This window comes from Filicampus tigris, chromosome 16 (genome assembly GCF_054856515.1).
Source record: "Filicampus tigris isolate MCC_2025a chromosome 16, RoL_Ftig_1.0, whole genome shotgun sequence".
Classification (NCBI taxonomy): domain Eukaryota; kingdom Metazoa; phylum Chordata; class Actinopteri; order Syngnathiformes; family Syngnathidae; genus Filicampus; species Filicampus tigris.
In genome coordinates, this window is record NC_141232.1 from 2121074 (window position 1) to 2144970 (window position 23897).

The 23897-nt window shown below is 44.1% G+C and overlaps 2 protein-coding genes across 2 annotated transcripts in view; one reads left to right on the top strand and one right to left on the bottom strand.

Annotated features, from left to right (window-relative positions):
- fam20ca (FAM20C golgi associated secretory pathway kinase a) overlaps positions 1-23897 on the bottom strand; it is a 150480-nt gene that overhangs the window by 24157 nt on the left and 102426 nt on the right. Inside the window, exon 4 of the mRNA XM_086056650.1 lies at positions 13949-14027. Within this exon, the coding sequence (XP_085912776.1) occupies positions 13949-14027 (79 nt within the window). The remainder of the gene's footprint in view (positions 1-13948; positions 14028-23897) is intronic.
- LOC147134004 (uncharacterized) lies at positions 6514-11781 on the top strand. The gene is made up of 8 exons (XM_086056075.1): positions 6514-6714; positions 7364-8647; positions 8835-8929; positions 9007-9051; positions 9574-9798; positions 10139-10316; positions 10406-10579; positions 10670-11781. Exons 1-8 carry the CDS (start codon positions 6660-6662, stop codon positions 10759-10761), a joined length of 2148 nt encoding a protein of 715 aa, XP_085912201.1. The 5' UTR covers positions 6514-6659; the 3' UTR covers positions 10762-11781.

Here is a 23897-nt window from a genome sequence, read left to right on the forward strand (position 1 = left end):
TTAAGATACTGAAACATTATGCAGAATTTGAAACACTAACACGGCACTCTAAATACACAGAAAAAAAAGTACCTAAAAATGATACAATTAAAATGTAATGCACATAGGTTAAATAAAAAATGTACACAAAAATGTTTAAAAACAATCAGTTGTTAAAATATTACACTTATTGTACTGCACTTAAGTGAAACACATGTACTGTACTTTAAAGGTAAAAAAAAAAATCACTGCATATGAAAAGTAAAAAGAACAAAAAAAAAATCCATACAAATAAAAAAAAAAAAATCAGTAACTATATTTAAAAAAAACAGGCTACTCGTCAATTTGATTTGTATTTCATTCGGTGATTCTTTTGAATTCCACTAGAGGGAGCCCGCGTACCACGAGTGGCATTCGTACCACACTTGGAGAATCATTGGCGTGCGCGCCGCAACTTCAATTTAAAAGTGAACTTGACTTGATTACATTTTGCAGTTTCAATTACCGGGTGCCGGGATTTGAAATTGGAACGTGCTCACGATACGAATGTTGTGGCTCATCGTCTTTTCAACACGCAATATGAATTTCCAAGAGGAAAGCGTCAGACGGAGTGTATTAGTGTTTGATTTTGCCAATCACGGCGAGACGCAGCTTTGGAATAATGAGACGAGAGTCGTGGCGCACGGCCGCGCGGCGGCCCCGCTGCGTTGATCACGTTATCGCAAACGCTCACACGCTAAATTGAGCGCTGGGATTTTCAATTAAGTGCAAGTGGAGGCTGACCTTGAAAGTTGGGACACTTGTTTGGGGGAGACCAGCCGTAAGCGTCGCAAGAGCACTTTTTGGACCAATTTCAAACGATTTTAATTACCTGCAAACGGGAGCGGATGTGAGCTGGGAGACAATTTGCTCTTATGAGCCGAGACCCACCCGCAGGAAAGAAAAAAAAAGCAAAACAAAAATGACGCAACGAGGGATAAATGAGCCGCACAGGGTGAAATCATGTTTTCCAAAAACATGCTGCTTGAACATGACTTCACATAAGTGAGGCAAAGTATTGGGTAACAATTTAGCAAGGAAGACATTTCATTCATTGCAGGTTTCCAGAGACCACAACGCTGGCTCCAAAATGAGCACATTTATCTTGCGGGGAATGTCTCGAGCAAAGAATTTATGATCAATGCAGTTATTTTATTTTAAAGAAAGAAATAAAAAAATACACGAGCCATTGATTCAAGAGTACGATTTCTAGTGGTGGACATGGGAACAATTCATTCTTTGATTCATTCATTCTTTGATTCCAAATCAACAAGGCCTGGTCTACGGTAACTTCTGGTAGCCAATCCGATGAGTTGTCGCAGGCATTTGAGCCTTCGGGATGAACTCCGGAAACAAAGGGTTCTACCAGCACATGCGTTATTGCAACAAGGGGCAAAAATACAAATAATTGATAACAGGGAATAACAGGGAGGTTAACTCCAACGGAGACATGCTCCGCCCCCGCACGGCCAACGCGAACCACTTTATTGTTATTATCCTCCAACCGGCCACTCCTTTTTAATGATGCTTCGGAACATATTGGAGCTTGCACTTTACGACTTCTGGAACCTTCTGCAGTTATTTTTAAGTTGGATTTTTACCTGGGACAAATGTGCAATCGACTGCATCCGCGTAACGGGCCTGCGTCCATTTGGATGCCGGCACGAATCAAACTTGACGCTCCAAAAAGTATTTCAGTTCTGACTTGTCTTTTTAGTTGAATTCCTAATTAGAGGACAGCCGCTTTGTACTTTATGAGGCTGATGCCGATACCAATATTTGGCAAGAAAAAAACCCACCTGATAACCGATTAATCAGCCAATTTATTTATTTTTTCCCAATATTTTGTCCTTTAGTTTTTAATAGAGAGCAATTTTCAAGTACAAAAACAAAAGCATGGACTGATGGCCATCAACGTTTGCAGTCGACGTCACGCACGTTGAGTGACGTTCCTGGCAAAACACGATTTATGCCTGATGGCCTTTAACGTCAAATTACATTTCTCCTCCGCCATTATTTTCCTCGCCATGAAATGCTGACTGCAAAATAAGTCACGGTAACCCGTTCCGGTTGTCGTAAATGTCGGCGCCATAACTGGACAACACGCGATTGCCTCAGTAAGGACTCTTCTCGGCTTGAATGTTGTCACAGCGCCATCTTGCCAAAGAAGGAACCTCATTTTGAGTGACCCCAACACTGAGCAGCATTTACCATCGTTTCATGAGAAAATAGCAATATATCGGCCTTTCATGGACATTTTAATGGCCGCCAAATCCAAATCGGGCTCTACTCTTAACACACAAAACGATGGCAATGATAGTGGATGTTCTAATAACAACACATGGGACTTCTCAGCAGATGAACACAACAATCCCAATTGCAGGAGATGAAATCTAACAGCGTGCAAGGTTGAATGATCACTTTGTGGAAATGTGTGACAACGAGCGGCAAACAGCGAGCGGGGCTACATGAGCTGTGAGCGCACAAAACAATCTCACACAAGGTTATTGGTAAGCCGGCCCCGCGGTGCTAATATGCTGTCGTATTAGCTGCGGAGATGTCAAACTGGGAAGCCTCAGGAGGTGAGACGCGGCATATTCCCCGCAGACACGCTCAAGCCGCCGAAAGTCACGCGTGCAAGCGAATAACCCAAAAGTTGCCGAGGTGTCACTTTCAATTTTGCTTCATTGGGATAGTGCCTATTTTCCTCCACACACACACACACACACACACACACACACACACACAAAAAAAGTCTCAGTTGCAGCATTGGTCTTGTTTTTGAAATCAAATAAAAACATGCGGAAAGAAATGAAGGATTACCCCGCTCAACTTCTTTTTACTGGATTTATTTCATTATTTTTTTAAATCAGATACAAGAAAACTTTAAGATGAATTTTTTGCACCGATTCCAAATCTGCCCTTGTTTTTTCTCAAGCACATCATGTTTGATCATAATAACATTCAACAATTGGCGTCTTGTGTTGTGCATGTCATTGTGCCATGCAGGTGCAGCTATCTGATGAATTGATATAGGGGAACCGGAAAAAAATAAAATCACAAAAACAGTAGCGCCACTAGTACGGTGTGATGAAAGACAAACTATGATGTGATGATTGTGCCTGTTGTTTGGTTGTGATAACCTTGAGGCCTACTGTGGCAGGTTAGCATGACACATGGAGGTCATTCCCAAGTACTACATTGTATTCAGCTTGCTGTGCTTGTGTGTATAATACCACCCCGCACCCCCCTTCTGCCCCCCAAAAATAACCGGACTTATTTTGAGTAAAAAAAACAAACAAACTGCCAATGGGGTAAGCAAAATTTGCTTGGTTACTATTTGGTTTTAAAACTAGAAAAATGTGCCCGAAATTCTGTAAAGTTTGCTTATGACAAGCAAATTCTGTCATGTAAAAATGTTTACTTTAGATAAGCTGCATGGTTTTGTGATTAGAGAATGTTTGACCTAATTGAAGAACATATCGCATATTTAGGAATTCTAACTACATCTCCAATCGGAGAGCGGCCGGCAGAGTCTACGATCCCTACAACATATTTCAATGTGTTTTGGAAGCCATGCAATCAACGTTGAGCATTTCTAAACGTGACGTGAACTCCCACAAGTGCAGCATGCAACAAACAGTGAATGAGTCGTGCATTTCTGACCCTGGCTGGCTCCTCCCTACGTGCGCGTGACTTCGCGGGCGCTTTTGTTGCGCAAGACTTTGGGCCAGCTGCAGCCGGGCCGCCGCATCCCCCACGGGCCGCATCCTGTTTGCACACACGCCGCTCCCACTTGTTGACACGCGGCTCATTGGCCGCGCTCCCCGCCAGCCAGACGGAAAAGCGAGGCGGCAGGCCCACAAATAGAAGACAACAACATGGCACACACAAAAAGTGTGTGGCGGCTCTTCTAGCTGCACGAGGAGGCCGACATTTTGCTCATTATCGTGGCGGCCTGCTTGCGTGTCGTGTTGGTCTTGTTGGCCGCGACGTCCGTAATCAGGCAGCCGCTGCACACGCTGCCCAGGAACGAGTGCAAGCCTATCACCCTGGTTTCCGTTTTTTTTTTCCTTTTTTCAGCCCCTTCACCTCCAGACGAGGAGAGCGGGGGTTTAATTATAGCCGAGACGCCCCCGCTTGTCCCCGATGAAACATTTCCTGTGATTAGACAAAATGATCATTATTGATCATAGAGGCAAAAGACTCATGTTTAATTGAACTCGCATAATTGCCTATTGATGGCAGGGCTGCTCGCTGCTTCGTATAATAAGGCTTCGGCGGAAAGTAGGGCACTCATGTAACAATTGATTTTGTGAAAATCTTGAATGATAATTAAAATGAGAAAAAATAAAAGCACCTCAGTGCTGGCTATCAAGTGAGACTTAAAAAAAAAAAAAAAAATCCCCTTACTCTTTCGCCTTCTCTCCATGATGTGCGCGCACACTCATGGCCAACAATGAGGCACTCTCAAGCGGCCACGTCGCGATGGATAACCGCTGCTGCGAACGAAGGCGCTCAAGTTCTTCGAGAGCGGCGCAGTGGCGACTCGTGCCGGCTTACAAAGTGAGTCATGTGGCGTCACTGTTTTAGCCACGCCCACCCATCTACAAGTCTGTTGGAAACAGCATGTTTTTTTTTTTAATATTCATATTTGTGATTGTTACCAAACCGGAATTTCACAGACAAGCTGGACAAGACCCTCTCCCAAATCTATGGGTTGAGGAACAGAAACGTCCACAGCGGTGATGGAGTTAACAGTATTTCACCATGTGGCAGGATCCCTTCTTTGCAGGTTGTCCATTAATAACAAAGTGTAGTGAAAGTAATCAAAATACCGCATCAGCTGGTCAACTCGGGTAAGCGTCAATACATATTTGAAGTTGACTTCCCTGCGCGCCATCGGTCCATTGATCTTGCGCTCTACCCGGGAGAAATAACAACAAAACTGCAAACTCTTGCAATATGGACACTCTGCTGACTTTGCTGTCACTTTCAAATTTTATATTCAACACTCTGAGCGCCGTAATACTGAGGTGAAAAATGTATAGAATAAACGGAATTAAAAAAAAAAAAAAAAAGGAGCTGGTGAGCTGGGTTTAGTCAAGAAAATTGGAATCTCATTTGTGTGAAATAACAGCAATTTTCAGAAGCTTTAAGGTAAGGTCACACTCAAGGTTGCGGTTTTATTTTCCTCTCTTTTTTGACTCGGATTCATCTTCCCCTTTGCGCCACTCCAGTTTGGGTCATCCACCGCGTGGTTTGGAGTGAACAAACCCAAACGGCCTTAAAGTTACGCAATGGCCAGTGGTCAGAGGGCAGTCGAGGCTACAGAAAGTTATGCTGCCCTCATGTCACTGTGCTCATCATTTAGTAAACATTCTTTTTTTTTTTTTTTTTTTTGTCAGAGGGTGACTCAGGACAACAGACACAAGGGAATGTGTTTCTACGGCTATATATAGCATGTTTTTTCTTTTTTTTCAGATGTCGCCAAATGTGTGAGTAACTGCACGGAATCGCACGTGATGGCACCTTTGAGCAAAACTTTTCCAAGTATTGTGGATTAGGTGCATTTATTCAAAAAGATCTCTAGATATCTTGCTCTAATATACGGCCCGATTAACTTCTCACTGGTGCTCATGATTAAATGGACTGAGCAGCTAGCAGTTTCTCATTGCCAGCACAAAAACAATAAAAATGTGTTTGACAGCACTCGCAGAATGAACTAATGCTCAGAACTCTGAATGGAAAAGTTCACACAAGTCAGTGGACAAGCAGCAGTGTGGCGGACAGTGAACAATTCTCCCGAAAAGAGGATTTAAGCCGTTTAATGTCACTTTGAGTTGAAGTTTACTGTCTCACTAAAGAGAAGAGAACCTAACCTTTTGCATTTGCATAAAAACATACAATTCAACTGCTAAGCTAAACAAAGACAATAATTAGATGTGTATTTAAAACGACCACATAACTTTGCCTTCTGCTGGCTTAATGCTAGCAGACAATGCAAAACACCGTAGACGGGCTAACGAATTGCTAGATAACATATTTGAACACAAATGGTGCATCAACCAATATGGATGGACAATATACCAATATTTACAGGAATTTATCCATATTCCTGTAGTTACTGAGTCGGCGGGTACAGTCGTTGTGAAACTCTTATTCGTTAGCCGCCGTTAGCAGAGTTGTGCACAGCAGAAGGAGCCACGATGAATTATACACGAAGGGAATATCTTTACCATTGGCTAATCTCACCAATCTTGTTTTAGAGTCAAAATCGTGTTGGCTCTTGCCATCATATGGGGCCACAATTCCAAATTCTTTTTTTTTTTTGAGGGGGTTGTAAATCACAAATATTCTGACTGAATATTATGCAACTTGTCCAAAGTGCATCATTCTTTATGTTGTCATCAGTGGTTTTAAGCCAGGGCAATTAACACATGACTTTATTTGCCTTTGATGACATCACCCTGCACATGCGGTGACATTGATGTTACTGTGTTGACGCTAAAGAATGGAAGCCCTGAACTTCTCTCATCAGCGCACTTGTTATTTTTTGTTATTTTGCACAACGTTTTGGAAACTGATGAGATTTTTGCCACTTAAACGTTGTCCTCTGGATGCATGCACCATGAAACAACATGGATGATGACAGGCTTCAACCTTTAGTGGCTGCGGCTTCTGACAGCCACTCAGGTGAGTTGCTACATCTTGTGAGCTTTCTTCATTGGAAACTTTTTTTGTTTTTTTAACTCCTTAACAGTGAGTTAATGCTGTATGCCTGCCAATGCTATTTTGAACACTTTTCCGTGGGAAATGACCGTAAATCCTAAATTCTTTGACATGTAACGGCTTTAACAGTGTTTTACAAGCAACGTTAAGTGTGTCATATTTTGTCCATGCTTTCATTTCTCTGACATGGTGAATGCATAAGGTCAAAAACCATGCATCGTTTTATTAACTGGAATTAAAAGCACAGTGCCCCATGTTATCTAGTGCATGCACGTATAAGTAATTATTTCTGTCAAATCAATGCAGTGAACATAATTGAATGACACTGTTTTAATGGCAATTACCACTCCATGACCCTTAAAGATTGCACCTGGCGTAGCTGCTAACCTTTGGGTTTCACGGGTCACTCGTTTTAACTGAACTTGTTTTTGATGCTTATTCAAACAGACGAATACTGCGCATATTTTCTGCTATTGTGTAGTGAGAATTTCAACATGAAGACTGAACAAAGAAAATTGCATGGCTGAAAGTGGCCCCTAAAGACTCATCCTGTAACTGCTTCTATTATTTTACATAACACACATTTTGATGCTCACTTATGTGCCAATTACAGAAAACAGAGAAATCACCTCCTTTGTGGAAGATTGTGCTGTGTGGACACTAAAAAGGAAGGCTAGCAGCAATGGCCGCCAACCCACAAAGAGATGTCGTGAAAGGCTCCCAAGTACCAGTGAACCTCAGGAGGTAGCAGTTGATTGTGGACCTGGAAGCGAAACCACATGGAAGGTCGACACAAGACCGCAGATCCTCACAAAAAAGCAGAGCTGGCACAGCCTTCACATGTCTGTCAATGCCGTACCAGCTAGAGGGACAAGGAGAAAGTTGAACACAAAAACAGAGAACCTCACAAGCAAGCAGGGAGGCCAACAACCCGATGGGTCTGGGAAGGGTATACCGTCCAAGGTGACGAAGAGAAAGTCCAACACGAGATCAACGACTCTTACAAACACTTCTGATGGCTCCAAGAAGTCTAAAGAGATAAGGGGAATGTTTAACGTTGAACCAGATTCCAGTAAGAAGAATCCGGGTGGCAAACCACCGGAAGGGTGCTTGAAGACACTTAAAAGGACCAGAGGAAAGTCCACCAAGGAAACAGAGATACTCACAACGAAGCAGAAAGGAAAAGCAAACCAGGGGTCGGCAAAGGCTGTGCTGACTAAAGGGACCAGGAGAAAGTCCAGCAAAAAAACAGAGACTCCCACAAAGAAACTGAGGGGTAAACAAACTGGGGAATCTGTCAAATCGGTGCCTTCTAAAGGGAACAGGAGAAAGTCTAGCATTAAACCACAGACTCCTGCAAGGAAGCAGAAGGATAAACCTCCTGAGGGCTTGAAGAAAGCTGTGCCACTGGCAAGGACAAGGAGAAAATCCAATACGGGATTGGGAGCCTTTGGGAAAAAGCCAAGGAAGCAAAGTGATGGACTAGTGAATACCTCCTCACCGAAAGCCACCAAGAGAAAGTGCAGCACAAAACCAGAAACTCTCAAGAAGAAAACTGAATCCACTACGTTGTCCAAAGAGGATGCGCTTGGTAAAAGGACAAAAAAAAGGTCGGGCAAAACAAGACACACCCTCGCAAAAAAATTAAGGGGTAAAACAACTGAGGGATCTGTGAAAAAAAACATGCCAGCCAAGGAAACCAATCGAACGTGTAACTCAACGCTAGAGACGCTCTCGCAGAAGGTGAGTGAAATACCCACTGAGCTGTCTGTGGTCTTTTTTGGGGAGACCAAGATAGAGACCGGTCCTGAGCAGATGACATTGATGAAGACGAGCAGTGATAGTCCACCCAGGCTCAAAGGCACATCAACCTCCCAGCAGTCTGCAACCAATCGAGGTAAACTGCTAATTCTCATTTTACAAATCCATATCGATACAATTCAAATAGAAAACAAATCTTTTCCAAAATGAGAGAAATTGCAAAAAAATAATTGAAGAGCTCTTCAATTACTCTTGGGTCAAGTCTGGTTTACTTGAACCAAGGTCTGGGTGAGCAAAATCTACCAGTGCTTGTGTCTCTGTAGCCTTGTTTGCACAGAAATATCAGCAGGTCAATAAACTTGGTGAAGGAGGCTTCGGATCCGTTTATGCTGGTTACAGGAAAAGTGATTGTTTTCCGGTAAGTGCTCATTATGTGTTGGTCACAAATATAATCCTTAGCCGTGAAAACCAAATATTGATGATTCTAATCTATAGGTGGCCATTAAATACATACCCAAAGAGGTCAAAAGTGTCCCATTGGTGAGTACTTTATCTGACTCCACTGACACGGACATCCTGTTAACTTGGACACATAACCTCGGAAAATTTGAATCTAATCTAGAATCGAAAATAACATTTTTAGAATAGAAAAAAATGGACAAGGACAGTCCACTATGGTGAATTGTCCTGGAATTACAACTCTGTCAAAGACCCAGCGACGACCAGTGTCTCTCATCTAATCTTGCTGGGAGGACAATCTGACTTTGTTTAACATCTGGACAGGAACCAATTGGTGGAAGCTTTGAGTAAAGGGGCCAGGTCTTGAAAACGTACAGAGTTGAGTGGATCGAGGTAAAGGAGCTAAATAGGTTTACATAGGACAAATTGTTCCTGATAGTTGCGCTCCAGGTACAGCTCGTAAAGCTCTAATGGAAGGGACTGTATAAGTCGAATCATTGCAGAATTCGAGTCGTCACAGCCGTAATCAGAATAAAAAAGAAATGAATAGAACTGAATTCTTACTGAACATTGTCCCTCAAACCTTTTTTAAAAATCCGATAGAACATCAATGGATTGAAGAAGAACATTCCCATCGAGGCATTGCTCATGCTCCAAGCGTCAATCAAAAAGAACTCGGATGGGAAGTCTGCAGTTGTGTCATTGTTGAACAAATATGATCTGGAGCACCAGATTGTACTGGTCATGGAGAGGCCAGTCCCGTCTGTGGACCTGTTCACGTACATTACCAGATGTAGGATTGGTGCCCTGCCGGAGTGTGAGGCAAAGGTACTAAAAATACGTGGAGCACACATACAGTGATTACATCACACTTCCATTCAAATTTGTCACTTCTGTTTTTGAGCAATCGTTCGTTGGGGTATGTTGAAGAAACAAACAGTCTCGTCTACCTTATCTAGATTTCAGTACTAGTTGTCTCCCTAGAAGACTATTTGTCAGTCCTGCATTTGAGTATCCATTCGTTGGACTACCAGTAGTCGGTTGTAGTATCTGCCTGCCGAGACATCCCGCCTTTTCGTTGCCAAAGATTTAGTCCAAGAGTTTCCAGTTTTGAAACCGACTGCTAAATGCCACGACGCATGACTTTATCTGCGTCCCCTCTTCGCAGAACATCATGAAGCAGCTGGTTGTTGCAGCTATCAACATGCATGCTGTGGATGTTTTCCATCGCGATTTAAAGCAAGAAAATATTCTTTTGGAGGCCACTTCCGGTGTCCCTCGCGTGCGAATCATTGATTTTGGTTGTAGCTGCTTTGCAAGCAACGAGCCTTACCGGGACTATAACGGTAGGACTCCTGACTCTGATCCAGTGACATCTGTAGATGTAGCCATTCCTTTTCACTCTTGTCCACCTCCATGCGTCTGGTCCTTGTAGGCACCTTGTGTTATGCTCCTCCAGAGTACGTTCTCAGACGAACATACAGTGCCGGTCCAACCACTGTGTGGCATCTGGGTGCACTTCTTTTTGAGTTGATGGCTGGAACTAAGCGCTTTGATACGGTCATGTTCCTTTCCCAGATGCTAAGATTGAATCGGGTTCTATCTGAAGGTAAGGTATGCTCATTCTTGTTCCTTCCGTATTCCTGAAAACAATTGGACCGTACGCCCACTTGTTGAACTCTTGTCACTCTCAAATCAGAATGTGAAGATTTCTTGTGGAAATGCTTGGATTTGGATCCGGAGAAGCGGGCCACGCTGGAGCAGATGCAGCAGCACCCGTGGCTCATATGATTCTACACAACACTCGACACCCTTTGCCATAGCGCTGGGAAAAAGTTACGTCAGACGACATATCCATCGGAGAAAGACAGGGAATTTCAGGGGGGAAAACTAAAAGTTGGTTGGATGGAAAATGCTGCCCATCTCGTCATCGTTATTTGGGGCAAGTAGAATAGAGCAAAGTACAAAGCGCTGGCTTGGTCCACCAACATTTTAATAAATCATTGAGCAAGTAACTGAAAAAAATGTCAGCAATGAAGAAATGCAGGCTAACGTTTACGGTTTACAAGTTGAAGTTTAAGTGTAGCCATTTGAAGTTTAGCAAAAGGGATTTACGATACAAGGGAACACCTAATGATATATTTTTGACTTTTTTTATGATGAGCGAGCCTCACAACAGACCTACTTTTATATTAAACATTAGGACTGCCATGAATTTGCTAAGGCCACGGCTCTCTGAGCGGCAAATGGCTTGCGAGTGTTAGCGAAGGTAGAAAATGTTGGTTTTTTTCCCCGTCAGCTTTCGTTAAGGTTGCAAATGCATTCGCCAGACATTCACAAACAGTTTTTTTGAACATGTTCAAAATTTATTTGCGACAAGAAAAACTGTTTACGACCGGTGAAACTGTTTGCGAATGTCTGGCGAACGTCTTTGCAACCTTTAACGAAAAAGCAATCCGGCCGGGCGCAAACCTTCGCCACTCAGAAGTCAACCCAATAATCTATTAGTAGGTCTGACTTTTTTTTTTTTTTTTTTTTTACTTAAATCAGTGCATTTATACCAACCAGCCATCATGATGCAAGTATTAGAGCCAGTGGTGCAACAAACTAAGTTATCGCTCACTTTCCCGCATTATTTTGACATGATATATAGGCTATTCATGATATGCATATTTAATGTCTTGCCATGACTGCACGTCATCCATATTTCATGCACAACGCGGCGGAATAATGCCGAGGACCTCGAGTCTAAGACTCGCTGCCAAAGTGGGGATGCCTCGCACCAGCACTGCGCCCACAGCCGCCGCTGCCTCCGCCCGAGCGTCGGACGTGACTGAGAGCCCCGCTGGTGGATGATGATGCCTTGAGTCCCTGCCTGCCTGCCTGCCTGCCTTCCTTCCTTCCTTCCCAGTAGCTAGTGAGCGAGCTGCGCTAATGCGTCTACTTTCCAGCCCAGCGGGAGGAAATGTGATAGACTGAGCAATGAGTCAGCTGATATGAAATGATGTTCATCTCGGGAAGAGATCATTATCAAATGAGGGCGAAGCAGAGTAATGAGTCAGTGTCTGGGCGGACACGAGCAGCCATTTTCACGTACAAACCTGCCACATAAACAATTTCCTGATGACCTTAACCGAGGTCTGATTGGGGTGATGTTGTTTTTGACGATGTTATTGTCGACATGTATACACCTTCGTTGCACTTTAACACGATTGTCAGAGTTGATGCCGTGCGACGCTAACTCCCGACAGAGTGGAATGTGAAAAGTCTACACACCCCTGTTCAAAGGACATGCTTTTGTGATATCAAAGATGAGAGCAAGACCAACGTTTTCCATCATGAACACGACAACCTGTACATCTCATTTGAATACAATGAATCAATTGAACAACATGACTTCTTCTCCCAAAAATGTCATTTTTCTCAATTGAGATGGACAAGAGGTTATACTGTAGGTCACATCACAGTGCAAAAAAAAAAAAAAAAAAAAAGTTTGAAATGCCTTATCTTGGCATTTGAACAGGGGTGTTTTGTATCCAACGCATGTCCTTGCACTTTTGTCCTTGCTACAGAATTTCGCATAAATGAAACTATTTTTTTAACAATTATATTTATGCATTTAAAAGAATTGTATAGTCACAATATTGACCATGTTTCAGTCTTTTTAGCATTACTAGTAATTCGCCATGCCAGCTTTGCCTTGTTTTTTTTTTCCCCCATTGTGGAGACTACTGGAACAATGAACTAAATAAAATCTATACTCAATCTCTCTCACGCAACTTCTACGTGCACTTCTTCCAATGGTGGGGACATATGACCTATGTACATAATATGCAGGGTATGTAATTAAAGAAATACAAAAAGGAACTTCTCCGTAAGCAGCTCATGTAAGCGCCCCAATTGGAATCCTCTTTAAGTTTATAGTTGTTCTTCATACAAATGCAACCATGGATTAAAACAAATCAATAACGGACCCTCGTACCAAACAAAAGTGTATGTAGACATCATCTGCGAGAAAAATCACACGACAGCATTTAAACTAGAGGAAGAAATACGATTTCTGCCTGCACGTTGAGGTCTCCGTATCAATGAGCCCCAAATGATACCTTTAATCCGTGAACAAATACAATCTGCAGCGGCTCCTGTGGCCTGTGGACAGACGATGAATCCAATATATTGCCCCCCCCACCACACCCCCCACACCGACCCCCCCCCCCCACTGAGCGCTTCATCAGCGTACACTAAAGCACTCCATTTTTGACATTTGACAATTAAAGCGCTTTCAGGCACTCAAATTGAACTCATCCATCAATCTTCAGTGTGCGCTTGTACTTTTTTACAGTGAATGACTCAAGCGCTTGTGGCCTCCCTTTAACCACAATGCTCCCATAATGCTTAATTGACTCCGAACAAGAGCTATTTTGGAAATTTAGATACCTTGTCAAGCTCTGAATCACTAGTTAATCAGCAGCTGTTAGAAAGCGGATAAAAAAAAAAAAAAAGTGGCTCTACCACATTTCACTTTTCCATTGTGTATCTAGAACAGCACTACATTACATGTGACTGAGAGCTGTTTCTAATATTTTTGGTAAGCTCGCTTAGCTGGAAAAAGGCTGTGATCGAATGAATTCACATAACGTGCATGACGTACTTTGTAGGCATCAACATGTTGCCGCCACTTTGCAGGCATTTTTGACTTGAGCTTTTTAGCCGGAAGCTGCTTATGAGTAATGATGCTGTCCTGCACCTTCTGCTCAGGCAATTAGCAGAAAAAGGTGAAAATGAGCGTGGGTGTATGAGAGGGAGGGAGGGAGGGAGGCAGGGAGGAGGTTACAAGTGCTGCAGGAGCAGGTTCGAGCTCAGCCCGTGCGCACGCTCGCTCGCTTTTACATGACTCGTCCCCGCCTGTGTCCTCGTGAATGTCACTGCCGCGCCACCATCCGCACTACGGATAATGACTTTATTAATATGTACATACCCAGTCAGGTTAATGCCCGCCCGGCACTCCAATTTCGCAATCCGGTCTGACTCGGGCCGGCTTTGGCGGTGGTTTCTCTCTGTGGGATGAAAAGAGAGAGAAAAAAAAAAAAATAGAGTTGTGAATTATTGAGCAGCGACATGAGTGACAGGCCGGCTGATGAAAGTGAAAGAGATGGAAATAGGAGAGGAATAAAGAAGAAAAATTGCCGGGCTGACGTTGACTGATGCTGATGGTAACTTTAGGCGAGGGGCTGATGCTGAAGAACACTGACACCAAGTACAGCGTACATGAGGGTTGTGGCAGTGCAGCCAATTGGTCAAATTGCTCCTCTGTGTTGTCTTTTCTCCCCACTCGGAGCCCCAAAAGCTATTTGGGATGAGGCGGAATTACGTTCCCTCCCAATGACCTTCAATCTGGCTCCTGATATTGATTTGCTTGTTATTGTTTCCGTGCAGCTCGGCAAAGCGTGTCCTGGAACAAGCACCCGCGTCGATACCACAAAGGCCGAACGGAGCCGATTCCTCCTCAAATCTGTCAGCGATCAAGCGTCGCCGAACATGTTCCGGATTTGCCGTCGCAAATGTCAGACGGATAAACGCGATTTCCGTTTCCGAAGGAACGTCTGACAGGCGATCATCTGAAATGACGAGATGTGGAACCAGGAGGGATTTTCTCACTACGTGTCGTCATTTCCCGAGTACCTGAATATGGACAAAAGCAATAAGACTCTTAGTTGCCCCCATTTTCGTTTTAAAGCGACCCGGCTGCTGTGGCGCTCCCAACGGGGTTATTTTCTAGAACAGGTTACCAGTAATCCGATTCCCAGGAGTCATTTGTTCGCTCGGCTAGGCCGCTTAAAGCTACTTGTTTTACACGCGTGATTTTGCGGACCCGGCAGAGGGCAAAGAATGAAGCGAGAGGAGGACGCGTCACAAGACTCACAAGTCGTTGCTCCGTTACTTTAGCCAACGCACGCGCAGTACGCGACAAAAAGCAATGTCAAGTTTCCCATTGAACGTGCGAGTTTTCTCTCCCAAATGTCTTGCAATCACTTTGACTCCACAATTGAAATGTTTGACACGACGGCTGAAAGTCTTGGTCTCATCTCGTCACAACAACAATCACAGACATCAAACTGCTTTGGCGCCTCGGGGAATAAAAAGAGGAATTTGCGTTTTGCACACTCATTTGCATATCTGAGAAATGATGATTGACTGTTTTTGTTTTTTTGCATTCACAACACTGCTTTCATGTTTGTTGAGGTCAGATAAAGTTGCGGCTCATGAAACCTGAGAAGTAAACTCGCCTTTGTTCGATAGATGGCGATATGCAAGCAAAGTCCGATTTAGCGAGCGTTTCAAACGAAAGGAATGATCGAAAAACAGTGGCCAAACTTGCGCGAGGAATCAAAGCAAAATCAAAAGAAGAATATCTTTGCGTGAAATTCTGCAAGGGAACAAAGCAGCAGTGTTGAGCTCCGCTCGCTTGTGGCGCTGACCTTTCACAAAGCTCCACTCCTGCTCACCTATTTTACACTTCAAAGTCAGCAGTTCAATTAGTCCAATTAGTCCTCCGGCGTTGTTCAGGCCGTACCGACCTGCTGATGAAAGAACTCGCCAATTGCCAATCATGCCACCGCAACACAATTATACACCCGTGTCATGGAGGCCATTTTGAAATGATGGATTGGGAAGCGGTCTGGTTCCCCTTAATTGGATGCTGGCGGGGGTTTTTTTCTTTTCAAAAGCATTCTTGTCAAAATATATTGTCAATGTCGGGCGGAAACCTTGTCCAAATATGGTCATTTCATATTTGTTCACGAGTCCATACAAATGGCTCGTCCCACGTGGTCTGTTATTTGGATAAATGATCAACCGGTCTGGAGTGTTGAAAAGAGCTCGAGTACAAATCGAGAAACTCTCTTTGAACATTTCCACGGAGAGATGTCGTATGAGTTGAACGCTTTTTCAATCGGTGGGAGCATTTTGTCGTTACAGTGAATGTCTGTAGACAATACTGAGTTAAAATAGTTACCTTTGAGAAGGAAGGCCTGTTTTGTTAAAAAAAAAAAAAATCGAGTCAAATGCTTCCATGCAGAATGGTCAGCCACGAAGCTACGTTTGCATTCAGATGAATTTTCATTCCTGTCCAACACGCATCGATTTCTATCAATGGTCACAATCAAAACATCCTCACGTATTTTGAAGCGCTGCCCTTATCAGCCTTGTTTAATACATCAGCGGGTGGAAATCTATGGGTGGATTTCAGCACCGCTGGGATGTCGACGTTGGTTTCACAGACTTGGAAGGAGCACAAGCAGGTGATTGACACAGGAGGCAAATTGCAAATAAATGCTCGGATGTCGGACGTCATCTCCGTTTTGCGCGCAGTAATGTCGCGGCGAGGAAAATGAGCAAGCGCGGAGGGGTGTTGACTCACATCTGCTCTCGCCTCCACTTTGGTATGTACACACCTATAACATCTGCTGCCCGATTGAATCTCGTCGTTTGGAGAGCTGTCGTTTACTGTGCAGCAGCGCTCATTGGTTGGACTCACAATGGGAAACATTATCATTACTATGCGGAGCCTTGATCAATTTCACGGGTACTAAAAATGATTCAATATTATCAATCAATCAATCAATCACATTTTATTTATATAGCACTTTTCATACATAAAAATGCAACTCAAAGTGCTTTAAAACATTCAAAGCAAAACATAGAATTATCTTCAATCAAAAGAAAAGATAAATTATTTAAAAGTTGTTGAAAGCCAAACTAAAAAGGTGTGTCTTGAGCTTCCTCTTAAAAATATCAACAGTCTCTGCAGACCTGACATCCTCTGGCAGGCTATTCCAAAGGTGAGGACCAAAATGGCTGAATGCAGCCTCGCCATGCATTTTGGTCCTCACCCTTGGAATAAATAAAAGGCCGGCGCCAGAGGACCTCAGGATCCGCGAGGGCTGGTATGATAAAAGCAAATCAGATAAATAAGATGGCCCAAGACCATTAACACATTTATAAACTAATAAAAGTACTTTAAAATCGATCCTGAAACACACAGGGAGCCAATGCAGCAATTTCAAAACTGGCGTAATGTGCTCCCGCCCTCTGGTTCTCGTCAGCACCCGAGCGGCTGAATTCTGCAGTAGTTGCAGTGGTGAAATGCTCTTTTTCGGGAGGCCAGAGAGCAGGGCATTACAGTAATCTAAACGACAGGAAATAAAGGCATGCATCAGCACTTCCGTGTTAGCCTGAGAGAGAAACGGGCGGACTCTGGCGATATTCTTAAGGTGATAAAAACCAATCTTGGTTACATTTTTAATATGAGGAATAAAACTGAGCTCAGAGTCAAAAATGACGCCAAGGTTCTTCACACAGTGTGAGGGATTAAAAATGTGTAGTTTTGGTAATATTATATATATTATATATATATATAACAATATTATGTTCCTCCCTTTTCCACGCCGAGCCTGCTCATCATCCTCCATCTGCCTTTCTGCGCTCCGCTGCAGCAGCGGCGGCGGCGGAACATGATAAATAAGATATGAAATACTGTCGAATACTGTGGGAAATCTCTTTGAATATCTGCTGATAGTACGAGTTTGTCATGGCTGTACAGACACGGTCCAAGCTAACGTGTCTAAAATTCAAGGCGTGTTTTTTTTTTACAGGTTGCTTATCGGTACAGCACATATTGTACTTGAACAGAATAGTTACTGAAGTCACTCAATGAACTCGTGAGGCATTGTTTTCAAGCCAAAAAGCTTTTAAGAGAGGGAAAAATGGCCAATATTCCATACCAGGCGACATTTTGAGACACAAAATATGGCACGATTTGAGCTGCGGTGTTAGTCGATACCGAATGTGTTACGCCAGCACTTGCCTCTCCTCTGCTGTGACATTTGGGCCTCGGCGCTGTGCGGGCTCAGGGCCTGTCAGGTGACAGCGTGGGGTGGAAATTGCCCGCCCGCCCGCCCGCCAACCGGCAGGCGACATGTCAGCATTAGTTGGGAGACAACCTCCCACCTGGAAAAGGCTTTCACTTCAGGCACACGTGAGCGATAAAAAGTGAAAAACAACAGTACGCAAATGAGTGCCACCAAGGCTTCAACGTTTGTCAGCTGGTGAAATCAGTCAAGCGACAAAGAAGCTTAAAGAAGGATCGATGACATCTGTCTGGAGGCAAGGGAATAAAATGTCGACACAAGAGCAACAGGTGCAAACTTGATCCTGTAAAATCTAACAGTCGTATACAGTAAACACTGAAGCTTTTTCAGTGCATTTTTTTTTTTGTTGTTGAATTTAAATGTTAACATTTAAGCTTTTGTTCCTGTATGCAACATTTTTTTGGGTCAATTTTATTGTAGTCAAAACACGCAGACTTGCTCAGCTTTCGCTAGTTAACAGCCTACTCGACTCCCACCTCACTCAAAAGTGTTGAGTTGTTTCTTTTTTTTTTTTTTCAACCATTTCAAGACTTCTTCCAAATATTAACAGCGGTGGATGACTATTTATGTACTGACAGCTTACGCTTATATTCCAAGCCGGTGTGTCATCGGAACCATTAGGATGTGGCCATTTGAAGGTAAAATGAGCACACCATGCGGCTTTAAACGTGAGGAAGCGAGCACGACTCCGCCTTCCGTCCTAACCCACACAGGAAGTGGAGCAAGCAGTGACTGCTCACATTGTAAAGAATTTCTTTTTCCTTTGAAGTGGCCGCGCGCCAGGAAGAGTCACGGCGGCTTCAGGGCAGCCCACACTGGTCAGTGTAAGTACAGAGAGGGGAATCCACCACGTAACCACAGCTGGCCGCACACACCCACGTGTCTGAATTCCTCCCTCCGTTTATACTCCGCAACTTGCCTCAACGCAGGCAAACAAACACAAACGCGCGCACTGCAGCCAGTGGCCTCCCACACGAGCCAAAACGCCGACAAAAACAGATTGCGTGTCAACGAGGACGCACTTTTGTGTTGTGTTCTCGCTTGGCCACCCAATGGAATATTTGTGAAGTGGTGCCTTGACATAAGAGTGAGCCAACTTAGGAGTTTGTTCCAGATATGATTTTTTTTCTTTCTTTTTTTTTTTTTTTGCACTGCATTTATATCACTTAATAAGAGGAACTTTACATGGTGGCTGACTCCAGTCCAACATGAGTTTAAATGACTTGATTCTGAGCGCAGAGGGTGAGGGTGTGCATACTTGTGCAACCACATTATCTCCGTTCATTTTTGACTTAGCTCTGAAAAGACTTTTACGGGGTGTAGGTCACGTTAATGGTGGAAAAAAAGCGCCGAAATGGTTTATCTTGGTCTCATTTTTTTTTTTACATCAGAAAAACCTGGCGCGCTAACAGGTGCAGACTTTATATATAATTAAAAAAATAAATTAAAAAAAAAAAAGACTGGCGGAGAATAAAACATGGTGCTTTTCAGAAGTGGCCTTTTTGGCAACACTTTTTCCAACATGCCACAGGCCCTTGATTTTTCGGTGAGTCATAGGTTGACTGACTCATTTGTCGTCAACCTGATGACAATTTCTCTGTGACTGAGTGCCCCTGTTTTCGGCTCAGCAGTGATTCCCTGTCTAATAAAAGCAACGCAACTTTTGGAGCTCAATGAAGCTCTAATTGGCCACCCTGTTTCAGTCCAAGATGCCCTTGACTGGAAATGTTTCAGCCCGCTTTCATGAGCAACAAAGACAAAACTGTTGCGGGTTGTTAGTTAAAACGGCGGAAGCTCCTCAAGTCGCTCCAGCATCCACCCAAAAGAGCGTTTTCCACTGACGTCAGAGGTGGAGTTTACAGACGTATGAGCAAGTTATTATTATCATTATTAGGTGAAGTCCTTACTTCAACTGAAAATGTTGTTTGATGTAAAGTCGAACAAGAACAAACACTAGAACCACCCGAACAGGCCACAAGAAGGATGAAATTCCATTCACAGCAGCGCGTGTTAAAAATGGGGTGGCTGGTAAATAGGCTAAAGTTGGATTTTAAAAACAACAGTAATGTCTGGAAAGGCACCGAAGGAATGCGGCCTTGGTCTGTTTTCAAGTCGCCCTTCAATCTCTCAACCACACGGGCGCACTTCCTGTGTGCTCGCGCGGCACGTTGCACAGACAGAAGGGATGTTTTGCAATGAGAAGTTGACAACGATCCAAAAAGGTGCACAACAGAAAACGGGAATTTCGTGGTTGTGGTCTTTCCTCGCAAAATTCATTGTACACTCTGCCGAAAGAAATGTACACACACAGATGGGAACATCAGAAAAAAAAACATCACGGCAAATGTTTACTTAAGACGGATACTTTTAGAGTTTGCATTCTTTAAGTATGCGGTTACTCGATGACTGTGGCAGAGTATCAAGGGCTCGAAGAATCTTGTGTCCATGTGAAAATGGCAGGAAAAGTCACAGGTATCAAAATGCACCTGCGTGAGGCCAGAGGTGGCCAGAGGTGGCCGTGGTTACCCCTGACCACCGTGCAGCTCCGCCCCTGGATGAAGGTTGAAAGGTTCCGTCAGGATTCAAAAGATAAGCGCCACACATTGGTTGAACTCACCCTGCTATCTGGGCGCGCACCAAAGTTAAATGTGTTCTTGTTCGTCAAGTTTGGGGAAAATTGCCATCACGCTCGGCGCTACGTTAAGAACAAAAAGTCAGCACTTTGGATGCACTCCCGCTGACGACGAAGCGTGGAGAGGACGCAAGAGAGCCGTGGCTAATTTCGCAACATGATTAAATGGGCATGGGTCAACCTTTTTAAGATCTTGCCGTGTGCGTTTTCTTGGAAATAATAAGTTGAAAGGTGAGCACGGCGTGGATGCCATTGACGGCGCTGACCGGAGATGAAGACGACTCGGCGTTGTTAGCGCGGCCTCCACACTGGACAGTGTCCGTCCTTTTCCGTCACATTTACTTGCCCCGCCCCTCCCTTCCCCCACTTCACTCTGCACACTCTTGAGGGCCCCTCATGAGGCATGAAGGTAATTGGTTTTATTTGTGCAACACAAGCTAATTTCCAATCAAGTCAAGCTTCTGACCTTTGGAGTGTGAAACACTTGGTTAATTGTATCGCCATCCAAGAAGAGTGTCGTGCATGCGTGCGGAGGCCCGTTAGCGCTCCGCCAGCCAGCGGCTACCCAATTAGGGCTTATTAGCTAAGCTGGCTAAATGAGGTAGAAAATGAAATTACACTTGGCTTGTTTTCCAGATATTCACTTTTATTTGGCTGAAAAGCTGCTGTGTGTGCTTGATTAGTACAAATATGTCTCGGCTTTTTCTTTGTTTGCTCTGACCGGGAATAAAAACACTTGACTTTACTGACAAGCCGGACCGGAGAAAAAGTTGCTAGCAAAACAATAAGCGGCTGCACTTTGCATTTTGGGCAGAGTGCTTTGTATTGGTGTACGTGCAATTTGCTCGGGTAATTGTTCTTTTGAAGTGCCCACGGCCACAACTTCCTGTAAGCACCCGTCAACTACAAGACTGTCTCGAAAGTGAAAGTAGGCGGAAAAAAATGGCACACTGGCGATAGCCGCGCCATGATAATTATCGTGCATCCCTCGTTTTTTTCCAACCTCTGAGTCAAGCCAGAAATTTCATGTACAGTACAGTATGTACAGTAGGTCATCTTCAATTCATCAAAATGGAAAATAAATGACACCGTGTCAACCAAAAGCTTTTATCCAAAGACACTTGGTCCTAGTTTTGTTTTTGCCAGTGCTTATAGCAAGGCAGTAAAACTGGTTGAAAGAACGAGCTCCAACTAAACTTCACCGAGCAGCACTGCAACCTAAAAGTAGATCGCGATTGTTTGCATGCCGTCAGATATCGGTTCGCACTTCTTTACTTTTCAATGTACCGAATTTCCGAGGCACCTCGTGATGATGTTTGGCCGATCCCGTCATGGCGGCTGTCGCTTTATGCGGCCTCGATGTGCTATAAAGCCGTTCATTCTATCTGGCTGATAGGGACTTAATTAGAAACATAATGGATCTACCGCACATCTGACAAGCCTAATTAAGCCTGACCGAATTGTTTGGGCTAATTGGGTTTTCAGTTCAGGGCTCAGACGTCGAACGAACCCTCCGGATGACCCTTCAAACGCGTCTCCGGGTCCCCGGTGAGGCGTAATGGAGAGTCGGCATATCAGCGCGTAAAACGGAAATCTTTCACCAAGTTGACGATTACAATCGATGCTGCGGGTGAGCTTTCTATTCCTCCGATGGCCTTTATAATCCCATTAAAGGTATTGTCTTCCTCTTACGGCTCACTGGGGGGTTTATGGAACATTTAGGTGGTGGGCTCAAAGCACACCTTTGTGGTCGAGGTTTTGCTTGCTGATCTTACAAATGCAGTAACACCGATGACGTTAAGAGGAATACGCACCGATAATCGGGGATGGGAATTGAGAAAAATAATTCCCAATAGTTTGTTGTCGCTGCTCGCTGTAGTTATCTTGGCTTTGCTTTCAACAACACTTGGTCGAGGTTACCGAGCAGTGAACATAGCTCGGTTGTCATGGTGACGCTAGCAGATGATGTGTGAGTTCTGAGGAAAAAAAACACGTGACTCATGTTCAGCGCTGTCAATCATGGCCAAATTCCCGCCACTCATCCTTGCATGTCAGCGGCATGACAACGCACGCGTGACTCCAATAGTATCTTGCGGGCTGTAATTAGCAACGTATCGACTCTCCCGGACGGCCAACTGCTAGACAAAGAAGAATGCTTTCAATTTGTCTTTTGCCCTCTCCGCTCTACAGATGGGACTCGGCATTAGTATCCAACTAAGACAAGAAGACTGACGCTCAAGCTGTATTTGACTCTGGAAATAGAAATAGAAGAGCAGGCCTTTGAAAAGGAGAATGGCAGGTAAAGCATTTTAGCTCTCACACGCCTGCGTCTTGCTGACGCAGTCCCGAGTGCAGACACTCTCTCCATTCAAGGGGAAACCGTGCAAAGTGACAATAAACGTCCTCCAAATTCGACACACCGCAGAGGTGAGTGTTGTTAACAAGCCTGTGAAATATGAAGGAGTCCCCCCCAAAAAATCTCTGAGTCGAAAATGAGGCGTGATAAAGCAAGCATGCGTGCACTCAAGGACCAACAATGAGGCGCTCTAAAACGGTCTCTCCACGATCTGAAGAGAAGACGCATTTTCGGGGGCGTAAGCGCAGCTAGCTAGCTAACTGCACTTGGCTATTGCACCAGCTTGCATAAGATCATGTTTTATGTGCAGGGAACCTGTAGGAGGTCTCCCCACTTTATTCCATCCGAGCAGCTTTTTTAAGTGCTGCTGTTTTGGTTAGCGACAGAGGTTCACGTGAGCTCAGCAGTCACTCGTTTTTTTGCTATTCCGCTGAGTGCAAAGGTCGGTTCATCAAGGTCGGTCAGGCGGAATGCGACAATACTGTCATCAAAAACATAATGTGCTTCTCGTTCAAAACAACAACAAAAATACGAAAGAAAGAAAAACGCCATATTGACTAAAGAAACTCACTTGTTCAGTGAGCAAGACACAACAGTGGGTCGCATTCGACACAAATGACTTTACACTTCCCACAGTCGGAGGTTTTTGGTTTTGCTTTGTATTTTTTCGCATGGGAATTTTTTTTTTTTTTTTTAAGTATTACGGAGGTGGTGCTAGTAATGTGAGGAGAGGACATATGAACACATTTACCTGCAGGCAAATGCTTTACAACTCTGCAAAGTAGATGTCCAACAAAAGCCCGGTGGGATCACACAAAGCAGCAGAACGTACTGTCAACTTTGCGGGGGTGCGCACACAACAACGCGCACTTGACAAAAGCGTTTCAGTGCACCAAGCCGGGAAGGTGTGTGTGTGTGTGAGGGGGGGGTGGGGGCCGTGTGTGTGTGTGTGTGTGGCCGCGTGTGCGTGTGAGTGTGTTTGGAGACCGCAAAGTGGAACACAAGAGTT

Coding starts and splice junctions, on each gene's coding strand:
- LOC147134004 (XM_086056075.1), top strand. CDS start 6,660: ATGGATGATGACAGGCTTCAACCTTTAGTGGCTGCGGCTTCTGACAGC. Junction 10,317..10,405: donor GCCTTACCGGGACTATAACG/GTAGGACTCCTG, acceptor TGGTCCTTGTAG/GCACCTTGTGTTATGCTCCT. Junction 10,580..10,669: donor GAATCGGGTTCTATCTGAAG/GTAAGGTATGCT, acceptor CTCTCAAATCAG/AATGTGAAGATTTCTTGTGG.